General features: G+C 30.3%; 3 protein-coding genes across 4 annotated transcripts; all 3 read right to left on the bottom strand.

The window, feature by feature from the left end:
- Positions 1-17: 17 nt before the first annotated feature.
- LOC124920351 (calmodulin-binding protein 60 A-like) lies at positions 18-3,591 on the bottom strand. Of its 2 annotated transcripts, none has more exons than XM_047460827.1 (7): positions 3,239-3,591; positions 3,104-3,168; positions 2,940-3,016; positions 2,449-2,843; positions 2,218-2,378; positions 1,827-2,033; positions 18-1,044 (listed from the first exon to the last, which is right to left on the bottom strand). In XM_047460827.1, the coding sequence occupies exons 2-7, from the start codon at positions 3,155-3,157 to the stop codon at positions 217-219; spliced, it is 1,722 nt and encodes a 573-aa protein (XP_047316783.1). In that variant the 5' UTR covers positions 3,158-3,168; positions 3,239-3,591; the 3' UTR covers positions 18-216. The 2 variants fall into 2 exon arrangements, with proteins under 2 accessions (XP_047316783.1, XP_047316782.1); XM_047460826.1 differs by having other exon boundaries at positions 3,104-3,173.
- A 3,164-nt stretch (positions 3,592-6,755) lies between these two features.
- Positions 6,756-12,511, bottom strand: LOC124920356 (alpha-mannosidase I MNS5). Its single transcript, XM_047460831.1, has 15 exons — positions 12,321-12,511; positions 11,916-11,958; positions 11,771-11,836; positions 11,630-11,691; positions 11,453-11,552; positions 11,085-11,267; positions 10,568-10,616; positions 10,312-10,491; positions 9,970-10,090; positions 9,483-9,564; positions 8,991-9,076; positions 8,804-8,904; positions 8,033-8,174; positions 7,748-7,901; positions 6,756-7,248 (listed from the first exon to the last, which is right to left on the bottom strand). Exons 1-15 carry the CDS (start codon positions 12,446-12,448, stop codon positions 7,018-7,020), a joined length of 1,728 nt encoding a protein of 575 aa, XP_047316787.1. The 5' UTR covers positions 12,449-12,511; the 3' UTR covers positions 6,756-7,017.
- A 4,857-nt stretch (positions 12,512-17,368) lies between these two features.
- LOC124912608 (peroxidase 6-like) lies at positions 17,369-18,640 on the bottom strand. Its single transcript, XM_047453255.1, has 2 exons — positions 18,215-18,640; positions 17,369-17,932 (listed from the first exon to the last, which is right to left on the bottom strand). Exons 1-2 carry the CDS (start codon positions 18,638-18,640, stop codon positions 17,369-17,371), a joined length of 990 nt encoding a protein of 329 aa, XP_047309211.1.
- Between the last annotated feature and the right edge of the window lie 2,976 nt (positions 18,641-21,616).

Below are 21,616 nucleotides of genomic sequence, written 5' to 3' on the forward strand. Positions count from 1 at the left end.
TCAACCACCATGCTCAATAATGACAATAGAATGGTTTTTATTGACCGAATTACATCAAAATAAGGTAATACTAGTTTAGTCATATGAGGGATAACAATTGGTGGCTTTTCTAGATGACATGATATAAAAGCCTCATAAGAATACTAAAAATAACTGAAGCATGTTACTCCTATCAACCGAAACAACCTCCTTTGCAAATTTTCTTACTCAGAATGATCAGAAGTCAGCAGTTGAACTGCCATCACCATCATCGTCATCATTGTCCTCAGTTGAACCAAAATGAGCAGTTTGCCCGTTTAGCATTCGACCATTGCGTAAAGAGCAGAACTTCATTACACTGGATAACACCCTCCATTTTCTCTGAGCTATATCTCTTTTCGGGACATATTTTCTCTGAGCCTTATTCATCATCGCTCCAGCAGTAAAATCACGCAGAATCTCGTTAACAGCAGATTCTCTGTCTTCCTTGCTTTCAGATTCCAAAAGCTGCAGATGCTCATCCACACAGTAGTCCGAAGACTTAACTTGTTCACTACTAGTAGATCCAACTTGTTTCTCCTCACCTTTCTTTCGAACAGAAACTAACCTCATCACGCTAGAAAGTATTTTCCACCTCATATGAGCCCTGTTACTTTTCGGAACACATTTTCTCGGAACCACGTCCATGGTAATGTCAGCATTAGCAGAAGATGGAACTTCTGCGTGATCATCAGAAAATCTCGAGCGTTCGTCCTGTGCGAATGCCTGAAACATCGACTCTGTATCACAAATTGAGTTAGTATGATCAAGATGATCAAACTCATCATAGTTCAATTCTGACCAGGGGCAGAGTGTCTGGTTTTTATCAGAGATAGTTTTAGAAAAGGAGGAAGCCTGTTGTAAATCTAAGCTTCCATTAGCCTCCTGAAAATTAGGAATAATGTTGAAAGCAGTAGAAGCGATTGACAGATCTGAAAAGGTCTTGGATAGAGAGGCCTCATTATCGAAACAACTAATGTTCTCAGCATCGGCAAATGCAGATCTTATTAGTTGAAGGGCCACATCCTGAACAAACAACCATTAGGAAGAAATTAGATGGATTCCGATTCTTGATGAATATTAGTTGTTTCGATAATGGTCATGTGGGTATGAATGAAGACAATGAGCACATCTTGTTTATTAAAAATCTAAGGACAAGTTGGGTGTTTTAATTGTTTATGTTAATGATAATATCATACAAGAAACTTTGATGCACAAACTTTGCAGCTAAAAAATAAGCTAGCTTAGGAGTTCGAGACCAAAGACCTAGGAAATTTATAGAACTTTGGGAATGGAACTGACAAAAATGAATAGTTCTAACCTAAATATCGTACACTCTAGACCTGTCGAAAAAAGTCTAGCAAAAGACAGTGAATAGTTTCAGAAGAAGTGTAAATAAGATCTCATAATACGAAGGATTGTGATTGCAAAAGTTATCAAAGAACACAAATACTTTAGGCCCTATTAGTAAACACTTATAATTTTTAAAGTCCCTAGAGATTCTACAACACAAATATTTTAGGCCCTATTAGTAAACACTTATAATTTTTGTTTCAATATCTGGATCTGGATCCATACGAGAAACAGCCGATAAATTTCTGAAATTGTCATTCACTAAGTTTAGTTTCCAAAACGTTTCAATTCTATATCTAAATTCAAAAACAAAAAAGTGTTTTCAAATGGGGTCTGTGTGAGAATCAATCAACCATTAGATTGGAAAACAAATCCAGTTCACTACGAAAAAACAAAACATAGTCACAATTATTATTCCAAAATTCTACAATAAGAAAAATGCGAGAAATACTTGCCTTCTGGGCTGTTGGCAGCCTCTCAGCCCTAGTATACTCGTTTTCAATAAATAGTCCAGTCAATAGTCCCACAGAATTAAAAACAACCCCAATCTTGTGCAGAGATATGGGAGACCAATACAAGAGTAGACTCTGATCAACTTCACAATTCCGAGCATGGTTCACCATAGTGTTCCAATTGTTACCATGGAAGCCAGGGCCAAGGATCTGTTGGATCCAGGAATTATCAGTTAGAAAGAAAATCAAGAAACTAGTTCTAAAATGAACCATCTGTTGCAATACACAACTCAATTAATCACTTCTCATAACACAAGCTTAGTTAGCCATCTTCATCATGATGTGTAATTTTCTAAAACAGCATATAAGAAAAGAAAGGAATCAATCTCCTTACATCTTTCAGCTTCTGCTGATCTGTATTGAGTAGAATCAACAAATCCTTTACAGTAATAATTTGTTCTCGATTTAAGTTACCATGGAATGGGCCATCCTTCTGAATGGCCCTCAGTCGCCAGATTTCATCAGATGGAGTTGGTGGATCGTGCTTCCCATTCACTGCACAAAAAAGAATTGTGTTTTCTTGATCTCTAGGGGAAGAGAGTGAAGAGAAAGCTCAAAAACTTACCTTTTGAACGTTGATCCAAGAGAGTAAATGATTCACTCTTTCCTTCTTCCACTCTATTTCTGTTATGACCAGTGATTCTTGCAATCAACCGAACTTCACACTTCCTAGTCCAAAGTTTAGTATGCGTAAACCGCACATTATGGAGAAATCCAATTCCATTTTCAAGGTTGAATCGTACATTCCCTATAAGCCCTTTCTCAAGTGGTCCTCTCACAACGGAAACTGCAATTTCCACTTCTGAAGATGATTCGGGGCCAGAGTTGACTATGTGTCCTGTTTTCCGATCAACAAGAACCACCTGAATCTTCGAACATCTGTCTCCGCAAATTTCCCTTCCAGTCAATACTTCACTAGAGGGTTTGTTTTGGAATTTCAGCTGCAGGGTTTCAAAACTCCTACAGAGTACAGATGATCATAATTAAGAATGAGCTATTCAGATTAACCCAAATAGAGTTGCTCAACTTTGAAAAGAATCAGTCTTATCCACTCACGGATTCCTGTAGTCATTATGATTTGATGTTTGGTTTTTCAGAGCCGATTGAACATCATCATCATCATCATCATTCATCTGGAAATAGTCAACACAACAGTCCATCATGATGTTTTAAGAATGATCATCTAACCCTGAAAAAATACATGAAGAAATTGAACTCACCTCAGTTCTATTCAATTCGGAATCAGTTGAATTGGAGTCATCGCGCATCCTCATTGTCTCCGACACTGCACTGAGAATTGAAACACCGGTCAGAAAGAAGGGCACTTTATCAAGTTATGATGAAAATCAGATTACCTTTTTAAGGGAAGTTGACACATCCGTCTACCCTTTGAACTGGGTACTAGATGGTCTTACTGATCTGGGTTTTGCGGCATCTCTTTTACCTTGTTTCTTCTCTCTACTAGGGTACGGACAAGGGAGATTCCAGTTGAAGACGATGAAAGTCTAGTCTGATAGTTTGGAAGTGATTTATAAGAAGGAATTTAGTGATTGGGTCCATTGGATTGGAGAGTGGTGCAAATTTTCAAATGGGTTTAAGAAAGTAGGGACAAAGAGAAGATCAAAATCCAGATACACACTGCCACACCCTCATCGTCATTTCATTATAATTAAACAAAAATGACATCTTTTTCATGAATCAGCCAATCCGATTCGATCTTTCTTCTACCCTAGAAATAAATAAAGAGAAAAGACTGAAAATGAATGAAAAGTCTGAAAACGAGTTTCGTCCGCGTTCATCACCCGCGTTCGTCACCCGCGTTTTACTTGTTTGATTTCGGTTTTTCAGAAAAATAAATTCAAGATTTAAATAAAATTAGGGCTCTTATGAATTGATATTTTCAATCTCGAGATTTTTATTGTTAAAATTATATCAAAAAATGTTTTGTCACAAGTTTTTAACAGTTCAAGTTCCATTAACTATGTGTTATTTATAAATAAATAAAAGATTCATGTCATTAATTTAACTATCGAATTTCGAAGAATGAAAAATCCAGACTATTTAAAATAAAATTTCGTTTTGTATAACTTAAAAATAATTAACCTAAAATTATAAAATTTGAAAGGCCATATTTGAAATTCTAATAAAATCCGAACACTAAAAAAAAAAGTTTTAAAAACATTACATATAAAAATATTAAATATTGCTTATAATTTTTAAAAATATTTTTTAATCATGACACCATGAGTTAGGAATCAACTACTTAATGACCAGAGGAGGATACATAGTTACATACTAATAACTATTAATTGAAAATTCAATATTTAATCAGATGATTAAAGAATATAATAAAATAAGAGATTACTCATAATATAATTTTCTCTATACTTAATTACAACTTTTAATTATGTAAGATGTTTGCAATTTCTTTACTTTACTTTTAATATTTTTAGATAAATTGTTTTTTTTCCAACTATTTTATTCTTTATTTAATTCACTGAAATCTAAAGTAACACCAATAATAACAATTTCGCGTAAAAGAATATGTGTCTCATATTTGATTAATACTAAAATCGCTTTAATTTTCGATAATCATATTTATAAATAAATCTTTTGTCACAAAACAGATAAATTAAAGTGGAATATTATACATTGTACTAACTTATTAAATTATAAGTATTATACTCTCACTACTAATGTATATAAGGCTAAAAGATAAGCCTAAACAAGAAGATTATTTGTATTTTTATAAAAAAAAAATTAATATATAATTTTGTGTCAACATCATTATTCACAATTCTAGAAGATATGATGCAACTTACATCATCATAATATGAAAAAGATGATGCAAAAACCATGCTTATCTATTATTTTTATTTAAAGAAAAAGAAAATTATATAATAAACTTTGAAAAGGAAAAAAAAAAATACTTATATCTATTATTGACCTTCAATTTTTTATTCTCAAGACTTCTTTCAAAATGTTTTATTTTTGGCCATTATATATATATATATATATACATGTTGTATTTAGAAAAGTCAAGTCTATATATGAAAACTTATAGAATATACTCATTTTCAAATATATACTCTTTTTGTCTCACATTAGTAGGAGTGTGTATTAATTATTAAGTTTATCTTTATCTCATACAATAGTAATTCTTAATTTTAAAAAATATATATTTTTGGATAATATTATGTTCATTTAAATTATTCTAATAAAAATATTTCATAGTCAACACTCTCTACATTTAGACTATTATAATAATGAGTAATTAGTTGGAGTGTATTAAGCTAACAAATATTTCATTTATATATTTTAGAAATTCATTGACCAATTAAATGGATTTCTAGATTAGGTTTAGGAAGAACTATTTTTTATTTTATTATTAATTATAAATATTTTTTTTAATTAATTATATTTTATTATTATTATCATTAAATATTGTCCACATCTTAGAGCACGTGAGATCTTGTTCTCAATGACTTTTGTACAAAATAATTTCTTGTCGTTGAAACACAATTGGATTGGATAAGCATTCACATTTAAATATTATTGCTTTTTCTAGAAACACAATTATTTCTTTCTAAACATTTAATAAAAATTCTGATTTTTTTTTTATATGAATGGTTCACTTAGAGAAAAATCGTTGAATATTCAATTATTTTTTATTATTGTAGTTGTGCAATACGTACTGTTCATAATTTATTATTACGACACTCTCTGAGATTTGTTTAGGAAAATCAGTAGAGTCTGTCGGGGAGTTAATCGTTCTTCTCGACGATTTACGAGCTCGATAATTTATTGAGTACCGTTTTTTCTTATTTTTTGTTTTGTATGTAATTTTTTTTTTAAAACATTTTTTTTTCATTTTTAATATTTATAACCTTTTCCAAAAAATTAAATTAAATAAAAAAAATAAACATTCTGCCTGTTTAATTTTCATTAAAAACTTCTTAAACTAAAATTAGGTGGTCATATTAATTTTTAAATTCAAATCTAAAAAAGTCATTATTTGTAAGGCTTTTTATAAATGAGTTATCTTGATATCCAATCCATTAATTTCATGAGTTAGTTTAGGGAATGTTTCCATACTGACTATATTTAAGGATTAAAAAATGTACATAATTTGATTATTAAATTTTAATTGAAACTATATATTTATTTGGTCAATGGTCAAATTAGGGTTTTTAATGTTAAAATTATTCAAAAACGAGATTTTATTTTGATTTTATTTTAACGGTTTCAAACGTGGTTAACTTATTATTTACTTGACATTTATAAATAAATAAAAGATTTACGTTACTAATTTAACTATCTAATTTCAGCGAAAAGAGGGTTTTGATTACCGATTTTCTAAAATTCGGTAGTTAAGATCCTCACTTCGTTAAAATTAGATAGTTAAACTAGTGACAGTAATATTTTATTTATTATAAATATCATGTAGATAATAAATGAAATCATTGAGACAAAACTTCATTTTATATAATTTTAATAATAAATTTATTTATTTTTTTTTGATAATTTGACCATATCTAATTTTTTTTAATAATTACAGCCAAAATGATATTTTCTTCGGTAAAAATTTATTTATTTATTTTTTGATAAAATCAAAAAATAAATCGAAATCAATGGTTTAAAATTTTCTTGAACAATGTAGTTGAGCATTTTAGTGTTCTAACAGAATCATTTACCCAATATAAACAATAATATGTTTCTCAATTCAATAAAGTTTTCAAAAGAACTTCATTATCCACTAAGAATAAATCAAACAAAATTAAAATCAATAAAAACATGGGAATGAGCACAATCCAATGAATCCATAACCAGACATAAATCAAACTAACATAATTATAAATTCAACATTCCTAATTTCATCAAGAAAAGATGTCCAATCTGTAATAATTTAAAATATACTTCTGTTTCTATTGTAACATATTGCTACAAATATCACACCCTATGGACCATATTAATAAACCTCATAAATAATTGTCTAAGAAATATACACCAAATTGTTCCAAGGGAAAAACAAAAACTGCTGTGTCTATACCGATTAATCACCATGTTTTCTCGGAATAAAATGGCTTTTGTTTTCGCGTGACTAAAAAGAATGCGATCCATCCTACAAAGTGTTTTATGTTAACAGCCATAGCCCACAGAATCCGGCTATGCTACAAGATCTTTGCCTGCAAGAAGTTGCATCCACTCCACAATCTTCGTCATTGAAACATCTATGATTATTTACAAGATCCCGAATGTGGCAAACACTCTCCACATGTTCCTCGTAACCATCCCTATGGTTCAAATTAGTTGCTGGACAGATTTGTAAAGACATAGCACTAACTCCTTTTTCTCGTCCCCCATTCTGCAAATAGACGGAAAACTAGAACAGTTATCTCCTGATAAATAAAAAATAAAATAAAATAAATCGGTCAAGTTCAAGACCACCATTATGTATAAAGAGCTCTGCTCTAGATACAAAAATTATTGATCCAGAAACATGTGGATTATGCTTCAAAACTAAATTTAGTCATTAGGAAATTGAGAAAATACCAAAATAACATTGCACCCCCATTTAGATAATTTTCAGTGTTGTAACGAAATATAGTTACGACTTGTGTGAGTTTCATTTGGAAAGCTGGATTATGATCTCAAATTTTATACCCACATCCAACCGAACAAACATGGTCTAACAAAAAAATGATCCCAAAATTTATTTTAACAAATATATTTTTGTTTGGTGAAAGATGCATTTTAAGCTAGATTTGGCCGAATGTTGAAATGAAACTGAATGTTTATCCAGCTAAAATTTTGTTCAACCAAGAACACAATGCATAAAAACGAAAACAAGGAATAGGCATCACCTCAATAGAATATGTATGGGTACTAGGAATATAGGTATCTGGTAGCCTATCATGCCAAGCACGAAGTACAGGAAGCGGATGACCTTCAGTTGTGAAAACATAATTTCTACCAACTAGAAAAGAATCGTTAAAGAGAAGATAAAGGTACTTGCACCTGCAAATACAGGACACGTTATGTCAGCCGTCATTCAAATGAAAGCCAAAATTTTGAAACAGTTATATTCTCGATAGAGCAAAAATCAAGCTGAAGTACTACTTTCTATGCAGTTGACCATTGTTACTCACGTCTCAGCTAGAAAGAAACTGTGTTGATGATCTTCTAATTCCATAGAAGTGACATCTTTAATGCTGGCAAACCCACCTTCAACTTTTGTGTACAAGTTCAAGGAATCTATAATTGATTCACCCACATCCATGTACCATGGATCTGTAAAAGAAAGCTAAATTGTAATTATATCTGAAAATAAAACTGTGACTTTCACGTTGATGTTTTAATGGAGTTCTCTGAAAAACAAGCCAAATTTATAAAAGGTCTGATGCCGTAGTATGCATATTTACACATTGAAGAGAATTTCCATCTATTTGAGAACAAGTAGTTTATCAACTTCTAATCGTTATCCCTGTAAAGCTAGAATTTTAGCAGACATCCCCCCCATAGCTCCTATAGCTAATATGAAGATAACGGGCTGTTTTGATATACATATACCAATTTGTTTTTATGTTGATCATGGGATTTAAAAGAATTTCTCTTTACCAAATGAAAAAAAATACACTATAAAATGGATCATGATCTAAAAGTTCATTTCTATACCAAATGAAGCAACAAAACTATACCAGAAAAAATATTATACCAAACGGAAAACAAATTTACTTTAAATTTTAACTTTGATGATTTTCCTGGGATTGTGACTTAGATCATCACAAAATACAAATTTCCAAATAGGCTCATATCACTAGTTATATTTTTCAAATTTAACATAGATCAACACTCAAAAGAAGTATAAATAGAAGGGAAAACTGTAGTTCGTCTGCATTAAAATTAGGAAGTCAACAGACCTTTTGTCGCTTGATAAAGGTAAAATGTGGATTCAGCTAATTCAGGACGCAAAGGATAATATTTTTCGGTGGGATGTATTATCTGATGATCTAGCAAGTACCTATAGTAAATGTCAAGTCACCAGTTAATATCTGTCCAACAATTTGAAGGATAAGACCAAATATTGCACAAGCTTTAAATTGACACCTTTCTGGTAATACTCCATATTTCTTCCACACTGAAAAAAATTCACGATGAGAAGAATTGGCACCAGAAACATCCCCAGCTAGGACCTAATAAACAAACAACAAATAAGATGCTTGTCCAGAATCAAACTACATGAAAAATGTGTGTTACCAAATTCTAGGTTTTTATGGATAATTTTGGTTTGACATAAAGCTTTCATATTCTCTGTCTGATTTTATTTTAACACCTATGCTCACATGGTGTTTATCTCATAAGTACAATTGAAAGTATATATATTTTTGAATTACATCTAGCAGCTAAATTACGTTCAAACTAACATGTACATAAATTCACTTAGCTTGAAACCAAATAGTTCATGAGCCTAATTTGAAGATTGATTGTTTGCCAGTGCAATGCAATTGAAGAAATAAATAGTTGCAACTTAATGATTGATTGTGTAAAAGCTTATTCTTGGGTGATAATCAGTAACAACACTTTTCCTTTTTTACTTGCCTGTAGACCAGGCCAAAATGCTTGAAGGCTAGTGAGTTGCCAATATGTAGCCATTCCTGTTCGCATGTCAGCTTCATGGTACCTATTTTTGCAGAGACATGCTCAATTCATTTTTAGAACAAAAATAGCCACTGAATTCACTGTAAGTTATATATGCCATTTTTCTTCAGATGGAATTTGCAAGTATTAGGGGAAGGCAAGATCGATCCAACCCAACAAGAACCTAGTAGACCCATATTAGCTTTGACCACATCAGGTCAAACATACAACTAGATTCAAACCTGTTTTGAAATAATTAAAATGACTTGACAGGAGTAGAAGACTTTCTAATACAATCTTCTTTTTTTAAAGCTAAAACTTGTATCTAAATGAATTGTCACGAAATACGACTTCGGGACTTCCTTATATCATCACCAGCATGGATCCTTAAAAGAAAATCAATTAATGACATGAACAAACAACACAACAAAGGTTGAAACAACTATACCATGGTCCATGTCTAAGATACTTCTGCACTGCAAGATATGCAGGCTGAAACATGCTCCAAAGTTCATCGCTTCCAAAAAGAATGTAGGCTTTGAGGAGATATTCATAGAACGAATCAACTCCTGAAATAAGGAGATTCGTAGAACAAATCAAGTACTTAAATAAATTAGCTCAATCAAGTAGTAATGTAGAAAATAAGGCAAAAAGTCCACAGAGTGGCATCTAGTGAGGTACATAAAAATTTGAGAATCAACACAACAATACCCTAACAAATAAATGTTACATGCATCACAACTAGCAAACAAGGCAAAAGCATAAAAAAGTAATCCCATAAAGTACATACCAGCCCCAATTCCTGATGAATATTCAATCCACTCTCCTGTTTCAACATTCAAAGTAGTTCCAAGAAGATTCAAAGAGCTCCTCATGCCCCATAACGTACGAAGAGCGCGCATAGCTGAAAACTCATACCTGGGATCACCAGTCAATCGTGACAAAACTCCCATTTCAAGAATCAATGAACCTGAATCCGTTGCATAGAAAGAGTTAATCACCAGCAGAACTTTAAGGACTTCACTCAACATTGAGGTGCTTCTCACCACAGCCAGACGTGCTTGTTTCGGTGGTTTCATTCTCCATCACGCCATACTGTACAACATTTTATCATAAAACATTCTTAAGTAAGATTGCAAAAGATTAATCTTGCATAGTTAAATAACGAGTAAGATATAAGTTTTAATGCAAATGTATGGACATGTGACAAAAAGTACAAAAGGAGTGGATAATTTGAGACATTGATTGTCCTATCAGTTAAATCATATATTTATGTATGAATGACTTTATGATCAGGACTTATTCATAAGACTCAAACTGCATATACGATTCTTTATTTTTTGACAAATGACAAGTTCTGGATTTATCCCTATGTCCTCATATTGTTGAGGCAATTTGTAATTATAACAGAAGAGAGTTAGAACGTTCCTGATATCAGTGACATACAAAGTATTCAAAAGTTTCTTCAGAGATCAATAAAGGTTTATTATTCAATTGCAGATTATATATGGATAAGATCCAAGTTTGTCTTTTTAACTTGATAAGAGTTAAGAAATTTAGTACCTTAAGGTTAACCCAAGCATATGGCAATCCAGTTGGGGTATTGAAAGCAGGTAAGAAACGTCGACCCAAATCTTCAGCTAGGACAAGAAGCTGATTCTTATAGTGTCCTTGGACCATCCTGTTTGTAGAATCAGTTGCAAGAATATGAGCAGAAACAAGTCCTCCAAGAACTCTTATGTTGCACTACACAATAGCAACAAAGAAAATAAAGCATGATTAGAATACAAGAAAATTAGACAAAATCAATGGAAAGTCAAACCCCCAGTCCTCATTATTGAAGATAAAATTAGTAACTGTCTTAACTAAATCTCCACGTGAAATAGCTTAAATATTGACTTAAACTTATGCATGAATACCTGCTTTTATACCTCAAAAAGATTCGTCCTGGCATCAACGTCAAATGACAAATTTTCTGAAAGCCAAAGAACTGCACGTTCAAATTCCGAGTTGTTTCCCATGATGACAAGGCTGACAGAAGCAAAAGGTGAGAGAAGATAATACATGGGGAGTCAACAATTCCAAGGTTTCAACAGCTCAATCCTAACCTGGACAATGACTCGATAAGAGTAAGGGCAGATCCATTGTACTCTTGTGATAAATGTTCAAGCTGTTAGTGAAAACAGAAGACATTCTTATTACAAATTTAGTGCTGGATGCTTAAATAGACATCAAGTAGAACTACTTGCCTTCAAATTTCCAAGCTCAACGAGCGAGTTGGTATAACTCTTGGTAAGGGGTTTCAGCTCATCATACTACAGATTAATGAGATGAAACATCATGTTTATTTGAAAGGATATAATAAAGATTTCAAAATAAAGAACTAGCACTAACCGGAAAGGCATGTGTCATATAGTTATCATATGCATGATAAAACCTGAGATGACAGTTGATCAAGTTACAAAGATTAACTTTGACAGAGATTCTAGTACAGTTTATTTTTCATTTTAATAAATAATCTTAACTGAAACAAAATGAACACCTAGATTATAGAAACATAGGGTAAACAAATCAACACAATTTTAGCTCAATTGTCTCTCCCTAAGTTTTGTTTTTCCCTAACAGAAGGACGAATACAATCCTTGTTATCATCAGAAAAATTGCATCCGGTCGAACAGGCAATAAAACTACACAACAGTTATAGAACATAATTGAATCTAAGATAAAGAAAGAAGATCGTAAATGTCGATCAGCTGTAATTAAGTTGGTAATCAAAGCGAAGAAGGAAAATTGGCTTACATCTTGCGAACTTTTTCACTCATCCGTTTCCTTTTAGCTGCCCAACGAGGATCCTCTGAGATTGAAGACTGAAAAAGCATCATCAAGAGTAAAACGACAATCCAAATTCCGACGTTCCGAATCGCCATTTTCAATGTATAAACAGATCAAGAAAGGGTTTTGGTGGAAAGAGTGAGAATTCTAGCTCTTAAAAGACAGGTTAGAACTTAACGGGTGTACGAATATTTGACCTTATTTCTTATTTTGTAGTTGCAATATTTATTGTCAAATTCTCACAATTTTGTCCTCCTTATTAAAATTAGTAAGATGCGATTCTCTCTTAGAAATTTTAAACGTTGTTAATTTATTATTTACGTAACATTTATAAAATATTAATGAAACGAGAGTTTTGACTAAGGATGAAAATTTGAAACCACACGTGAGTTGAAGATAGTGGAGAAAGATCTTTCAATATTTGCTTACCGATCAAAACTCCATTTGTAACCGAACTAAATTACCCTGTTTGAAGCGGTTTTCTCCGATTTGATCGGTAATTGATCGGAGATGGAGCGATGACGGTATTTGTGTACCACAACCCGTCTCGATCTCACCCAAATTCTGTCCTGAATACTATAAACACAATTAAATATATAAAATCATTAATATATATTTATTTATATATTCATTATATTTTATAAGAGTTTAACCTCCAGGAATTCCCTTCTGTAACTTAGCACGTGTCATCGACACATGGCAATATGGGGGATCGCGGGGTGGGCCGGTGACTAGAGGTTTGATGCGTTTCAACCTTAGTTTGTGTGACAAACGTCTTTTAAAATGAAATATTTACTTTTTAAAAGATTTTGAAAATATTTGAGAGCTTTAAAAATTAATCATGTAAAAATAATCAATTTTGTTCAAACTTTAATAATTTGGGGGCTAAAAAACAATTTAACCAAGATTCGGTTTAAATTAATCAAACATAAATAATTTAAAAGATTATTTATTTGAAAATAGAGTCGCCAAATAATTTAGAAAAATTAGTAAAAATGTACGTGTATATTATATATTAGAGTGTCTATAAAGAATTCGTATTTTGGCTACGCTTGAGAAAAAGCTTTCGTGTTAGGTCCTCCGTGCTTGTCAAAAGACGGTTTTATTTTTAAAATAAACAAAAGTCTGACTATTACAAGATTTATTTATAATATTTATTTATTTTAATTAGTAGTTCGGGAATTCTAAACAATGATAGGTTTAGATTAAGTAAATAATTATACAAAATTATTTAAAAAGGCATACATATGATTGTGTTGATATAAAAATAAGTAAAAATCCTAAAAAATATCAAAAATATTAGAATTTAAAAATAAATTTCAAACGGGGCCTTAACCAAAATATTTGTTTAGGAAATATCCTAAAAATGTTTAAATATTAATTTATGACCTTTCAGGATTATCTGAAAATGGATTGGAGTTCCAAAATTCCAAAAATAATTTTAGAATTTGAAAATTGGAACCAAACAAACCTTAGGATCGTAGTCCTAGGGTCTGGGTCTGGTTTTACCGATCTGGACTCGAATGGGCTCGGTCTAGACCAGGGAGGTCTAGATCAGGGCTCGGGAGCGTGAGTCCTTGGATCTGGAGGGCTCGGTCCTAGGTTCAGGAGGCTCGGTCCCGAACTCGGACTAGGCCTAGGAGGCTCGGTCTTGGGTCTAGTTTACCGGTCTAATATTACGGTCCTAGGTTAGGAAAATCGGTCATGGGCTAAAGGGAGTGCTCGGTCCTTGTTCAAGAATATCGGTCATAATCATCGGTCCTAACTCAAGAACACTAGTTTTGAGTCTTGGTCCTAACTCAAGAACATCGGTCATCGGTTTCGGTCCGAACTCAAGAACATCAGTCATTGGTCTCGGTCCGGACCAAAGATCCTCAATCATGTTTCTTGGTCTTAGTCCTACAGGACACGGTCGTCGGGGACCGAGTATTCTTGAATTGGTCAAGAATTGCAGAGACTATAACTTTTGATATAGATCATGGAATCGTGATATGTAAGTTGTAGATGATTCATATGATCACGGGGAACAAAAGCCCTAACCCTAATCACGATCAATCAATCTCTACAAATATCAATTTCTAAAAAATATTTTAGGCCAAAAATTTAGATATTTTGAATTAGACCATCTCATGGCCTAATTCTTGTTTCATTAATTTTGAAATGATGAACGTAGTTAAACACAACCAAAACAAGAACATCATAACATCACTATAACAACTTTTGAAGATGAAATTCAAATTTGTTTTTTCAAAATTTCAGTTTGATCAAACATGATCGAGATGATGTTACAATGATCGAGAAATCATCCTAACATTCAAAAATTCAAGATTAAAACTCAAGAACATGAATTTTAAAAAATCCAAAATTTCAATCCAATTTTATGTTTTGATCGTTTAAGGTTGATTTGATCAAAACTCTTTCAATAGAAAGTTCATATAACATTTAGAGATTGATTCTAAACAAAGAAATCACACAATTGAACCCTAGAACAAATCAAACCGATTAAACTTAAAAAAATCTAATTTTCAATCACAAATTGAAATTCAACAGAACTAGAATCATACCAACAACTAGAGAACAATCATAGGGGTTGTTGGAAGCTTTTCCAAAGCTTGGACCAAAGATGTGATCACCGGAGAAGTTTTTTTCAAAAAACTATTCTTGGCCGAATTCTTGAATCTTTGATTTAGGTTGTAAGATGTGTTGATTGTTTGATGGCTTGGTAGAGGATCACCTAAGGAGTATTTATACTCAGTTAGGTCAGTTGAGATGATCAAATTCAACTTCAATTTGTCGATTAAGTTTTATCCATAATTGTATCTCATTCGTGGCAGTCCAATTCTGAGAAGATAAGGTTAATAGGTTTAGGGGCAATGATGGCAAGGATAAGGTGAGCACGAGGGAAGAAAAACGGAAGGATAAGATCAATGAATGAAGAAGCTAGAGCTTTTGAAAGATCGTTGTAGTTCATCGCGGCCTGCAGGGAATTCGCGAAGAAGACGATCAAAACGACGTCGTTTTGATCCGTCCAAAACGCGTCGTTTGGTGTTCCATTCGCGTCTGGGCGGTTGGGCTAACGGACGTCATCGTCCCGTTAGTTAATTCAATGCAGCTCGGGCGCGCTTTGGATTCGTTTCATCTAACTGCGTAGATGATTGATTCATGGGCGCTGGATAAAAATCCAGCGCTGATCGGCCTGATCCGATGGCTGAAATTTTAGCCGCATTAATTTAACATAATTTTGGCCACACATGATTATTAGTTTTATTTTTAATAAAATAGTTATTTGAAATCGAATTTTAACCTCTTTCTTACGTTTTTCTTTACCAAAAAAACAAAAAATATTTTGGAAATAAAATAAAAAATATGTCCATTATTTTTATTTTGGGGTATTTTAAGTATTTATTTAATTGTTTTAAGTCATAAATTATACATAATTTATGTTTAAAACCATAATCAAATAATTTCAACCCTTTCTTGGGTTTATTGTGGGTAAAATAAATATAATATTTTAACCACAATTTTTTTTTTATATTTTTATTTAAGTTTTCTAATTATAGTTTAATTATCACAATAATTAACTTTAATTTTATCTTTAATATCTTTTAGATTATTTTGAATTTAAAATTTTAAAATACTATTTTAATACTATAATAAATAATAATATTATTTGTAAATTAAGTTAGGTCAAATTTTCATGCTTATAAAAGAGTCTTAAATTTATTTTTTTATAATAATATACATTTTCAATATATTGCCATATATATTATATTAAAATATTCATTTATATAATTTTATTATATAAATATTTTTTTTAGAGAATATGGTATAAACGGTGTCCCGGTGAATTTTCCATAATCGAACGGGACGAGGATGATAATAAAAATCTCCGATGTAAACGTGAGGAGGATGATAAATGCATTTCTCGCTCTGTACCGTCTCATTGTCATCCCTAGTTTTGACTACTGAATTTCAAAATATCGATAGTTAAATTAGTAAATAAATCTTTTATTTAGTTATTTATAAATGACAAGTAAATAATAAGTTAACGGTGTTTAAAATTATTAAAAATAAAATCACAAAGAGTTTCAATTTTAAAGTTTAAAATAAGAGATGCAATGTCTCACTTGGTAATAAGTAACCCTGATTTTACAATTGAACTATAAATTTATAAATTTATATTATTTTTCTTATATAATTAGCTACTTATTTTTCCTAATGATTTATTTTACTAAAGGTAAGTTTTACTATTTTTTTAATAATTAAATAAATAATATAGTGAATTCTATTGATTTTTTTAAAAAAAAAATCAAGGGTAATGTCACATTCTAATCGTTGAAAAAAATAAAATAAAATTCAAGGTGGGCTCGAGTCCCTACATAGATCGTTCCTAAATGTTAATTCAATTTGATCTAAAAAAAATCTATCAATCTAATCATTGAAAAATTAATATATATATATATATATATATATATATATATATATATATATATATATATATATATATATAAACACTAATTTTATTTTTTTTAATTAATTCATGAACATTTTTATAAATAAAATTAAAAAAAAAAATGGATAAGTTTGTTTGTAAATCACTCAAATTTAAAATATATATTAATTAAAAAAAAGTAATATAAAATATATTAATATATGTGTGGCAAGATTTAAAGTCTTAACAAAATGATAAATGTTTATACTTGATAAAAAAAAACATCAAAATACATATATGACGGTTAACTTTTGGATATGGCCATATTAAGTAGTCACAACAATAAGCAAATAAACAATTCTAATCTTTATTGCCTTAATAATATTATAACTCAATTTTGGAGAGTTACATAATATAAAATAATTTCAATACGAAGGATTATACATATATCAAATTGAAAACTCAAAATAATTAACAAATACAAATATTAAAAATTGTTTTTAGAAGATAAAAGTAAAAAAAAAAAGATGAATTAACATCTTTTTTATTGTTTTCTTGGTAACATTCTTCTTAAATAATTAGATCATTCTTCCAAATTAAAACGGTCACAACGATCCCTCACCTCGCCATTCTTTCCGGTTTTCACGCCAATTTGACCGGTTTTTTCCATGGCACTAGTAAACGCGGCAAAGAATGCTTTTTGGCTCTTAGCGAACTTCACAACAATGGGTCGGGTCCTATGATCCATTGCCAAAAGTGTGTCGGACGTCATTAAACCGAGTCCATTAAGTAGATTCTTATAGTATTGATTGTCGAAAGTTCCTGCACTAAACGGGTCGTTGAAAGCCGCTTTCCCTGGATTGGTAGTGTAATTTGCACATAGTCTTCTCAATGCTTTAGCATACTTGGGGTTCAATGTCGGGTCGGTTTGTACTCCGGGCTTATAGTCCCAGATCCGGTTCGCGAACTCTTTGCAATGGGTAAACCCGATGGTGTGAGCTCCGACGAGAGCCACCATATCCTCAATCGTATAACCCTTGGCTTCGAACATCTTGATCATCGTGTCCATGGAAAAATTAGATCGAGCTAAATTCCCCTCTACCAAAGAAGCTTGAGATACAAAGCCATCTTTCCTCCCAAGTAGAACCTTGTTAAAGATCATGATCAATTGTTATTATTCATTTATCTAAAAATAATATTTGTCATTATAGTATTATCTTTTGGCTAACATAATTTGTTAGGTATATTTGAAAAAAATAAACCATTGACTAATTGTAACCTAAAATAGTATTTCAAAATGTACTAAGAAAAAAAGTATTTCAATTATTTTCTCCATTATATTTTACGTTATATTTATTGATGGCGATTTCATGCATGCATGATAAATAAATAAAGTTATTCTAAATTCAAATATATATTTTTTTCAAACCTTATAGTATGGTCCTCCGACCATCTTGACAAGAGTGCGAGCAGCAACAGCAATAATATCAGCACACGACACGGTACCAGGGCATTTCATCTCGAGCTCCATTTTAGCTCGAATGATGACATCAAATCCATCACCACTCAAGGCTTCATTGATATCCGCATCTTTCTCAACCTTTGGTTTTCCTTCCATAGGAGCTATCAAGATTGAGGCATCACAGCCAGTGACCATGCAGTCGTGGAAGAAGATACGGAGGGCGGCCGCGGCTGTAGCTTGTTGATCGCGTTGCTTCTCGAAGACAACGTCTTGCATTATGTTGAGAAAGTCCGGGCATGTTTTGGCATAATAGTTTTCGGAAAGTTTCGCAGTTGCGAAAGAAGAGGCGGAAAGGAGGAGGAGAAGGACGGGAAGTAGCAATGGGGCGTCCATTTTTTCTTTTTTTTTCTTCTTCTTCGAGTGAAGGCGACCGAATGAAAAAGATGAAGAGCGAGGAAAGAGTAATGGAAGTCGAAAGGGAAAATGGATGGAGAGGTGGAAAAGATGGAGAAGAGTATTTGTAGGATTAATGGTTGGATGATAAGGATCATAATTATATACGGTTCTTATTTATCATTGTTTTTGTTTAGTTATAAATAAGTAATTTTCCATACTTATTAATAGAACATGCAATGTTCATTACTAAATGAGGAAAAAATAATCTAACATTACATTAGACTGGGGTGGCCATAAAGATTGGGGCCAATGCAATTTTTTATTTTGTGTCCCTAAAACTATATAAAAAAAATAATAATAATTAATAATTATAAATATTTTAATTAACAAAATATATATATCCCAATTAAATATATAACAACAACATCTCATAATATGTTTATCATTTTCATTTTAACCTAAAATATTTAAACTATTTTTTAGTAAGAGTATTTAATTAAATCTAGACTTTAAAAATGGGAAAAAATACATGATATAATGTAAAGTGATTTGAGATAATAATGATGATATGATATCTCTACTCTACTATAAAAAACAAAATATAATGATAAATATTTTAATTTTTAAAGTGGTAAAGATTAAATATAAACAATAAGAATAAGAAAAAAATTAAACAAGGGTAGAAAAAATTGATAGAATTATAAAAAAAATTAAAAGATATGAAATAGAAAATGACGGATGAGATTTAGGATTAGACTTAGAAACTTAGAATATAAAATGATGGCAAATTAGGTTAAAAAATTACGATTAATATTAGATATTAGGTTAGAAAAGAGCAGCTACAACTTAATCAAGGGTAAAAAGAATACGATTAATATTACTAATATTAATTAGATATTAGGTTAGAAATGAGCGACAAAATAGTTGCGTGAAATATAATTAATATTTATATATAATATAAAATGAAACTAGATATAGAAAATATATATATATATATATATATATATATATATATTTATATATTGTATAATATTTATTTAATATAAAAAGAGGAAAAAAAAATAATATTAATAATATAATACAATTATTTTATAAAAAAAAAATTAGGGGACTATCAAGATCCAATTTCTTCAATTAAAACAATTTATGAATGTTCTCTTTTAACTTGAATGGTAGAGTTTTAATTAAAAGATTAAAAGTTTTAATTCGATTACGCTCAAAATATCATAATTTAAAAAAAGATAATAATTATAGGTCATGTTAACCCATCTATAAATGAATAAATTTAAATAAAAAAATAATAATTGTTAAAACATTGCAAGCATTTTTAAAACAAAAATTAAATTTACTATAAGTTCCTCTTAATGAAAATGATAGATTTAATAAAAAAAATGAAACTAAATCATAACTTGTTTCCTTCTAATTTTAATGTCTTACTTAATATATTGAAAGATTTGTTATTTTTATGGAGTTATATTTTGAGCTGACAAAATATAAATAAAAAATGGTTTTAATTATTAATATTTAACATGTAAAATATTAGGCTTGTAAGAGTTATTTCATTTTTTTTTTTATATTGAAAGTTATAACTAATGACTTGTGACATTGAAATTGAGATATTCTAAATATAAATTTAATTAATTTTTAATTTTACTATTTTCTCACTTGCCTCTTTATCAAATTAATTAATTTATTAAATAATATATTAAAATATAATTTTATAATTTTTAAACAAATATTGTTCATTAAATATTAACACCCTATTTTTTTAAAAAATAATTAATTATCATTCATTCAAATACAGAGTTATTTAAATTGCAACCAATACTCAACAAAATCAAACCAACAAAATGAAAATTTAAATAATAAATAATATGACAATTGCAATAAATAAAGAATATCTAACAAATATTATATATATAGATATTGTAAAAATATTAAAAACTCATAAAAATAATGGAAAACTATAAATAAGGGTCTTAGTAAGATAATAATTTGAAGTCGTTCAGTGGTAAGTTAGGGATGACAATGGGGCGGTTCGGTTCGGTGAATGACAATACCAACCCCGCTCCGAGTTTACCCATCCCGTCCCGATCCCCGCCCCGATCGGGTACGGGGTTTCCCCGCAGTGCACCGAAACCGAATAACAATTTTAATTTAAAATATAAATAATAAAATAAAATAAAATAGTTCATATATTTAGAGTTATAAATTATCAAAATATTAAATACCAAACAAAAACAACATTCAATAATAATAATTCTAAAGTATTAAATACCAAAACAAATAAACTTCCAATAATAATAATGTTTCAAAATATAACAAAAACTCTAATTGGACTAAATCTCCATTCTTCATCTTCATTCTTCAATGGTTAGGATCACATTCTGTATTAATAAAAAAAATTATTAATAAATAAAATAAAGTATAAAAATTTAAATAAACTCACATTTCTCAAACTATACTAAATAAAAACATTTCAGCTTATTTAAAAAACAATAAATTACTAATTTTTTTAAAAGAAAATAACATGTAATACCATTTTTTATTTGAAGAACAATAAAAGTGTAAATAAACTAATGAAGTATCATACTTCTCAAACTATACTAAATAAAATAATTTTATCTTCTTTTAAAAATATTAGATTACTACCATACTCTTTTCTCAAACTATTAAATAAACTAATGAAGTATCATATTATACATGAATATAATAGCAAAAGAAAATTATCGGACACAAATATTATACAAATTAAATAATAGCGATCTAAACTAATTGTTTATAATGAAAATAAAATAACTAAACTCACCTGAAATCGAAAATATCGTCGTCAAGTCGATAGAAGATGTAACAAAGATTGTGAAAGACAAAGACGAATATAGAAAACACCCTACAAAAAAGACGTGATGCCATTTTGTTTATATTAATTAGTAAAAAACAGTAAAATAATATTAGCAAAGAGTTCAACTAACC

The sequence above is a fragment of the Impatiens glandulifera genome, chromosome 1 (genome assembly GCF_907164915.1).
Source record: "Impatiens glandulifera chromosome 1, dImpGla2.1, whole genome shotgun sequence".
Classification (NCBI taxonomy): domain Eukaryota; kingdom Viridiplantae; phylum Streptophyta; class Magnoliopsida; order Ericales; family Balsaminaceae; genus Impatiens; species Impatiens glandulifera.